The sequence below is a fragment of the Hyperolius riggenbachi genome, chromosome 4, assembly GCF_040937935.1.
Source record: "Hyperolius riggenbachi isolate aHypRig1 chromosome 4, aHypRig1.pri, whole genome shotgun sequence".
Lineage (NCBI taxonomy): Eukaryota > Metazoa > Chordata > Amphibia > Anura > Hyperoliidae > Hyperolius > Hyperolius riggenbachi.
The window spans coordinates 262,736,673-262,745,175 of NC_090649.1; the positions used below are offsets into that span (position 1 = coordinate 262,736,673).

Genomic DNA, 8,503 nt, shown 5'->3' on the forward strand with positions numbered 1-8,503 from the left:
CAAAACACATTGTACTACTTCTCCCGAGTACGGCAATACCACATGTGTGGCACTTTTTTGCACCCTAACTGCGCTAAAGGGCCCAAAGTCCAATGAGTACCTTTAGGATTTCACAGGTCATTTTGCGGAATTTGATTTCCAGACTACTCCTCACGGTTTAGGGCCCCTAAAATGCCAGGGCAGTATAGGAACCCCACAAATGACCCCATTTTAGAAAGAAGACACCCCAAGGTATTCTGTTAGGAGTATGGTGAGATCATAGAAGATTTTTTTTTTTTGTCAAAAGTTAGCGGAAAATTGATTTTTATTGTTTTTTTCACAAAGTGTCATTTTCCACTAACTTGTGACAAAAAATAAAATCTTCTATGAACTCACCATACTCCTAACGGAATACCTTGGGGTGTCTTCTTTCTAAAATGGGGTCATTTGTGGGGTTTCTATACTGCCCTGGCATTTTAGGGGCCCTAAACCGTGAGGAGTAGTCTGGAAATCAAATTCCGCAAAATGACCTGTGAAATCCTAAAGGTACTCATTGGACTTTGGGCCCTTTAGCGCAGTTAGGGTGCAAAAAAGTGCCACACATGTGGTATCGCCGTACTCGGGAGAAGTAGTACAATGTGTTTTGGGGTGTATTTTTACACATGCCCATGCTGGGTGGGAGAAATACCTCTGTAAATGGACAATTATGTGTAAAAAAAATTAAAAAATTGTCATTTACAGAGATATTTCTCCCACCCAGCATGGGTATGTGTAAAAATACACCCCAAAACACATTATACTACTTCTCCTGAGTACGGCAATACCACATGTGTGGCACTTTTTTGCAGCCTAACTGCGCTAAGGGGTCCAAAGTCCAATGAGCACCTTTAGGCTTTACAGGGGTGCTTACAATTTAGCACCCCCCAAAATGTCAGGACAGTAAACACACCCCACAAATGACCCCATTTTGGAAAGTAGACCCTTCAAGGTATTCAGAGAGGGGCATGGTGAGTCTGTGGCAGATTTCATTTTTTTTGGTGCAAGTTAGAAGAAATGGAAACTTTTTTTTTTTCTCACAAAGTGTCATTTTCCGCTTACTTGTGACAAAAAATAATATCTTCTATGAACTCACTATGCCTCTCAGTGAATACTTTGGGATGTCTTCTTTCCAAAATGGGGTCATTTGGGGGGTATTTATACTATCCTGGAATTCTAGCCCCTCATGAAACATGACAGGGGGTCAGAAAAGTCATAGATGCTTGAAAATGGGAAAATTCACTTTTTGCACCATAGTTTGTAAACGCCATAACTTTTACCCAAACCAATAAATATACGCTGAATGGGTTTTTTTTTTTATCAAAAACATGTTTGTCCACATTTTTCGCGCTGCATGTATACAGAAATTTTACTTTATTTGAAAACTGTCAGCACAGAAAGTTAAAAAAATCATTTTTTTGCCAAAATTCATGTCTTTTTTGCTGAATATAATAAAAAGTAAAAATCGCAGGAGCAATCAAATAACACCAAAAGAAAGCTTTATTAGTGACAAGAAAAGGAGCCAAAATTCATTTAGGTGGTAGGTTGTATGAGCGAGCAATAAACCGTGAAAGCTGCAGTGGTCTGAATGGAAAAAAAGTGGCCGGTCCTTAAGGGGTAGAAAGCCCTAGGTCCTCAAGTGGTTAAAGGGAACCTAAACTGAGAGGGATATGGATGTTTCCTTTTAAACAATACCGGTTGCCTGGAAGCCCTGCTGATCGCTTTATCTGTGGTAGTGGCTGAATCACAGACCTGAAACAAGCATGCAGCTAATCCAGTCTGACTTCAGTCAGAGCACCTGATCTGCATGCTTGTTGAGGGGCTGTGACTGAAAGTATTAGAGACACAGGATCAGCAGGAGAGTAAGGCTGGTTTCACAGTGGGACGTTAAATTCCCACGTTACAGCAGCCAGTAACGCAGCCTAACTCACAGCACAGTAAAATCAATGTGCTGTTCACGGTGCACACGTTGCGCTAGGGTATAACGCTGCACGTTAAATGAAAGTGCAGCATGCTGTACGTTATACCCCTATAGAGCTGCGTTAGATTGTTTGCACATGCTCAGTGACTAGCCGCATGGCTAATTAATATTCACTGCACTGTGGTGACTCGTGGTGGGACTCGTAGTGTTGTCCGGATCATGAATTAATCGTTTATTTGATCCGGATCTTTTTTGTGAGTCGAATCATCTGGATCCTCACAATGAAAGATTCGGTTCACAGTGGATGTCTGTCTGGAAGAAACAAGAACATACAGAGTGTACAGTGCAGGGAAAGTTCTGTCCTGCTAGTCATTTCACCCCCAGTCTGCTTTCCAAGTAAAATGATTCAAATGATTCGGTTCAAAGATCTGGATCTTTTCAATGATCCGATTCGAATGATCTGAATCCTTAAAAAGATCTGGACTTCCCATCACTATCCTGGAGCGGCTGCTTTGAGAGCCACATAACGCGTCTCAATCTGACGTCCAACTTCAACACCACCACGCGTTGCATTAGGGGCACGTTATGTAACCTTAACTTCCCCTAAAACGCAACGTCCTGGTGGGAAAGAGGTCTTAGGCAACCGGTATTTTCTTTTTAAAGGAAAAATCCATATCCTTCTCAGTTTAGGTTCCCTTTAATCATTGTAGTTTAACATTGTACTAATGTAGTAGTGTACTCTGCTTTTCACTGCATTTCTCTGCTACTGTTGTTTGTGCACCATGGTGCTTGTGCTCCTCTTGTATGCAGTGTATATAGCACTTGAAGGACCACTATTGCGAAAAATTGTAAAATGCATGTGTACACAAACTTTTAGGAAACGTGTTAAAAAACTACTTTTCTCCTAGGTTGTTGTTGCTAAAGCCTGGTTAACATTCAATTTTTAGTGGCCCATTTTCCCACTTCCATGTAGTATGAGAGCTTATCTACACAACTTGCTCATAGTATTCAAACTCTGTTGGCCCTCATGCTACATGGAGATGGAAAAAGTGGCCAGTGATTGGCCAAACAACATGGGATGAGTGTACCAGGCTTTACAGTAGACAGTACAAATATGACAGATCAGGCAGGTTTTAGACAAGACCATCTCCTCATGGGGATTCTCAGTACCTCTTCTATTCTTTACAAAAACATTCCCTACATTGTACACTGTTTTGGCAATTGGACTGAGCTGCTGCCGTTCAATATATGCTTTGGTAAATAAAGAAAACCCAGATAAACCACCATGAGGAGATGGACTAGTCAAAAAACTATCAGATCATTGACATATTTACTACTTACTGTGACTATGATATAGGAAAAAAAGAAATATATAGTGCATTTCATTCTGGAACAAATCTGCTTTTCATAAATATGTATACAAATGTATTTTAAATGTTAAGATTTTACTGATAGTGATCCTTCAATAACATCCCATGGTTGAGGTAAACTTGTAGTCTCTCAAAGGAAAAAAGTTATTTACCTAGGCAGAGGGAAGCCAATTGAGAGGCTTCCTGTGTCCTCTGATAGTTTGCAGACAAGCTCCCCTTTGTGTTGCCGTTCTGCATCTGCACAAGTATGGCCGTACTGGCCTAGTAGTACAGAGCTACTCACGGACGAGTGGCTTCAGCACACTGCACAATGTTGGCCACACTCGCACAGGCACAGCATGGTCACACACATTCATGAAGGGAAGCACAGCCACAAGGACATATCCGGCAAGCCCTTGTCGTATATGTGCAAAGGGCCCGTATGCAGCAATGGTGGGGCAAGGAGGAGATGGGACTATCCAGAGGCCTCCCTCTATCTAGATAAGTATCTAACTTTTTTCTTTGGCTGATAACAGGTTTACTTTTTCTAGACTTTAAAATTAAGTTGACCCACCCTTTGCAGCTAGAACAGGTTAAACTCTTCTGGCTTTCCACATGGTTTAGGAGTGGGTTTATGGACATTTTTGACCATTCTTCCAGTGAGGCCAGGCACTGACACTGGACGAGATGGCCTGGTTCACAGTCTCTGTGCAAATTAATGACAAAGGGATTCAATCGTGTTAAGGTCAGGGCTCTGTGCAAGCTAGTCAAGTTCCCCACCAAACTTGGTAGGTGGGATGGTGAAGACCCAGGAGTCCCCAGTGAACCTAAAAACTATGTATTAGAAGAAATCTATAATGCCATTACTTGAAATCAATTCGGTAGTGAGTCAATGTCACCAAAATAGATCTGTTTTAAAGGCTTGTACAGAAGTTCAGTAGTATTTACACAAAACGATTGTTGATCATTTCAGATAACAGTTTTATTAAGCATTGCTGTACAGAAAGCCTGCTAAGATACAAACAAGCAGCCTGCTCTGTTCTGAGAAAAGAAAACAGTGATATGCAGGAGAAACAGGAGGTGATGGCCAACGGCCATCATTCGAAACGGTTGTTTGGCGATGTGGCAAAGCGGATTAGTAAATGTCGTGGACATCTGTGGTGATACTGGATTTTCACCAAAAACAATATGACATAGTTTTCAATTTCTCAGATGACAAAAATCTACCATTTGTAAAGCAAACCTGAACTAAAAAAAACCTCAAGAGATCTTGAATGTATATGTAGTAGCAATTGTGTATAGAACTTTTTCGATGTCTTATTTTTATTTTCAGGGGTTTCATTTGATCTTTAACGTTTGCACAGCAGCCATGTCAGTGTGATGTAAGATCTGACTCAGTCAGCTCCCAACAAGTATAAATAATTAGCTTAGCTCTTTTAAGGTTCAAAACCACAAGAGTATACGACACTTATACTGTAATGCATATAGTGAACCCAGAACATCATCTGCATATTTACAGTTAGTACAGCAATACTTGGAACTGCCTATAGATAAAGGGGATATATTATACAGTTTAATAAAGGTGTTTGAGTCTGGATTCTTGACAGGTTTGTATAACTATTTGAAAATGCATATCTATTTATGTCATGTCTAAGGATTAACATTGTTAGGTAGGCCTAGCACCTTATGGAAAGTAAGGATCTGTATGATGTGGTCAGATTCAGCCTCAAGTTCCTTATCCTAGATTGTTTTCAATACAATTATCAGCACAGACCTGTACAAATCTAACACCGTGATTTTTGTAAACCTCTGACAATAGTATTACATTGAAAAAGTACTGTGTTGCTATACGTTGTCATACTAAGCTCTTTCTAACTCTATGGCCTTCAAACAGTAAAAAACAATGCAAGAAAATAAGAAATGTCTGTGATTTTTTTGCAATACAAGTTTGTTTTGCAGCAAATGTACAGCAAAATACTGAGGTTTTCATCTTTAGTGAGAGTCTCACTCTACTTAATTAATCACAAAAGTCCACACCTATTATTGTTTACTGCAAGGGTAGTGCTGTAATACTGTCTGAGCAATGTGATCACTGGGAGAGATTATATTACTATGACAGTTATTTTACGAAAACTATTACATATATGAAACAGCTGATAGACAAAGTGAATAACATGCATTAGTGCAGCTACAGGAAAATAAATATTTCAAGCAAATCAAGACTCCTGATCATAGTACTATTTTTTCCAATAAATGTATCCAATGGAAAGGAATCAAGGAGAGTGAAAGGAGTTAATCCTGTGCAGAATGTCAACAAGGCTTTTCTAGTGAAAGCAGAGCTGCTGCTGATGCTTCATACATAAGGGCTGCACTGTGTCAAAGAATGGTATTAATTGTGATTGTGATTCAAAGAAACAATGTCAAATAGTCACTTAACATAATAAACAACATGCTTACATATAAACCGCAGGGTTCTCTGGGTGTGTGTTTTTCCTGCTGGATCCCCAGCAAGTCAGCAAATACTGGGGAATCCCTCCAGAATAATACCCACCAGCAGAAAGAGCCAGCATCTCTCTCCTTGGCCAGGCCACCCACGTACATCTGCCCTCACCTGATTGCCAGCAGCTCGTGAAGTAGGTATGCAGCAGCAGCCAGGAGGGCTCCCCCGGTCAGATATAGGGTTTTCTTCCACCAAGAATCAGATCCCAGCCCTGACATAACGCCAGCGTTATCCTGCAAAGGAAAGGCGATGATGTCCCCATAAAAGGAGTAGTTGTCCTCTGAACCTATACACCAGCACAGAGAGAAGGTCTGATTCCGGCTCAGATCAACCACGCAAGACCTAGACGAAACTAGACCAACACCCCAGTGCATACTGTGTGCACTGTCCTATTACTCTGCAACCTAGGAGATGCATGTAACACAAGGGACTGAGAAATCAGAGGTGCTACACAGAGCCTCCAGGAAAAGGAGCAAAACGAGGCAATGTGACCATTTGTAGGGAGGACTCAGCAGCAGCAGCATCATCAGATAGGGATGCCACTCCTTTGCCTCCTCTATGATGCCTGTTCTTCGCTTCCTCTTTGTGCTCTGCTGATGCCATGTTCCTCCCAGCTTCACTGATGATGCTTCTGAGAAGATGAATCCATCGTATGGAAGCTAAGCCCTCTGAATCCATTAATATGACATAACAGTAATTATATATACAGTCTGATTACATTATTCACGGGGAACTAAGAGTTATGACATTATTATAAAGATGATGTGAGTAACTGTTCTGGAGCATTTTAATACATTATTTTAAATGGTAATACGAAAGACAACTACTTTTGATCCACATGCTGCCTCCTCAAGTGATCAGGAGGAAATCATCTTCCTCCAATTTCAGCACCCTTCACGTTTTAAAGCCCACCTAAACTGACCTCTGAAATGTTAAAGCTAAATATATAAATTGTGGATTAAGGGGCCTGATCCTTAAATATTAACCATTTGGCTTGGGCTTCCCTCTATTGAGATGCCAATATTCATGGCTCCGACTTTGGGGGTCATTGCAAGGGTCCTTCAGGTTGGTTTGACACCTATTTTTTGTGTTGCGTTGGGGATGCAATGCTCCTGCCACATCCCACCGCAACACAAAAAAAGTCAAACATATGACCCTTGCGGCAGCTTGCTCTGACAGGGTCAGATGCTGACCCGGATTCACATCACAGGGGCCTATAGGCACAGATGTCGTAGCACCTTATACTTTGCCCTCCAAGAACCTACAAACACCCAGCAAACCGCACTGTATGTGTGCTGGCTGCTCCAGCTGTCACTTCTCCCTTACCCATCATAGGTAGCTACAGGTGCCCCTTAGCATTAGGTAGCCAGATGTACCCTCAGTATTAAGTTGCCCCCGACTGAAGGGAGATCTCATTAGATTAGTGGGATGCTGACACCCGGATGAGCTACCTCTCATTTACTCAGGACTCTGCATAGGGAAGGTGGGAGGCGCTCTGGGAGGGGAGTAAGTTGCCTCTCCTGTATGAGTGGCCTGTAGGCATGTGCCTACAGTGCCTTATGGTAAATCCGGCCCTGGTCAGATGCATAGCGCTGCCCCCCACTCAGTGATGTACTCCCTGCTGGGCATGAAGTACATCACTGGGATTCCCGTCAGACTGCAATGCACCACGCTCCATTGTTTATAGTAGGTGCCTCACCCATACACTTCCATTATCCCAAGCACCATGCATTAAGTGCATACTACCGGCGCACCACAAGGAACTTCAAAAAGTGTGAAAGTCTCCATGGATATTCATTGCTTTTGCAGCCTCTTGCAGGAAAATTGTTTAACACGGCAGGTTTACCCTGTTGGTTTAAAAGGAGCCTCAATGAACAAGGGCTTGAGAGTAAGAGTGGCAAAGTATCCTATGTGTTTGCATAGAACACAGCTATGATCTGTCATGCAAGGGATCAAGCCCCAATCTCTGCTGGGCAACGGAATTTGCAAATGTGTACTTAGCTTTAGCCATGTGTAGAACAATAAAAATGCATTATCCAAGTGATACAATGAATTAGAGCTATCACAAATCAAATGAACGACACCAGTTCACTCCATCAATTTCCACTATTTTGATCTAATGATTGTGGTCAAAATTTGTGGTTGCTAAAATATTAATTTATATACTTGAAACCATTTATTTTAACCACTTGAGGACCTAGGGCTTTCTACCCCTTAAAGAGAACCTGTACTGAGTAAAATTATTTAAAATAAACACATGAGGTAACTTCAAATGAACATTACATAGTTACTTTGCCATCAGTTCCTCTCAGAAGCTTACCATTTTCTTCATACAGTGATCCCTTCCAGTTCTGACAACATTTTGTCAGAATTGAAATATTTCAGTTGCTGTCAGTTATATATCAGTTGCTGTCAGTTACAGCTGAGTGGAGAACTGATGTGTCCATGTTTCCCTATGGCTCAAGTGGGTGATGTTACAGTTTAACAGTGTGCTGACCAGGAAGCTGTAATAGCCATTTTCAAAATGGAGGACGGAGAATTCCATTGATCACAGTGGACAAACAGGATGCAGGAGAGGAAAAATAGATTGAGGAGTAGACTATACAGGAGGTAAGTATGACTTGTGTATGTTAATTTTGACTTTTAATGTTCAGTTCAGGTTTTCTTTAAGGACCAGCCACTTTTTTTCCATTCAGACCACTGCAGCTTTCACGGTTT

General features: G+C 41.4%; 1 protein-coding gene across 2 annotated transcripts in view; it reads right to left on the bottom strand.

Annotated features, from left to right (window-relative positions):
* Positions 1-6,919, bottom strand: part of FAXC (failed axon connections homolog, metaxin like GST domain containing) — a 47,186-nt gene extending 40,267 nt beyond the window's left edge. The window contains exons 1-2 of one of the 2 annotated variants that reach the window (XM_068279414.1): positions 5,897-6,919; positions 3,860-3,991 (exon numbers count right to left, since the gene is read on the bottom strand). In XM_068279414.1, the coding sequence (XP_068135515.1) occupies positions 3,860-3,991; positions 5,897-6,159 (395 nt within the window). In that variant the 5' untranslated portion in view covers positions 6,160-6,919. The remainder of the gene's footprint in view (positions 1-3,859; positions 3,992-5,896) is intronic. The other variant, XM_068279415.1, reaches the window with a different exon arrangement.
* Positions 6,920-8,503: the final 1,584 nt, after the last annotated feature.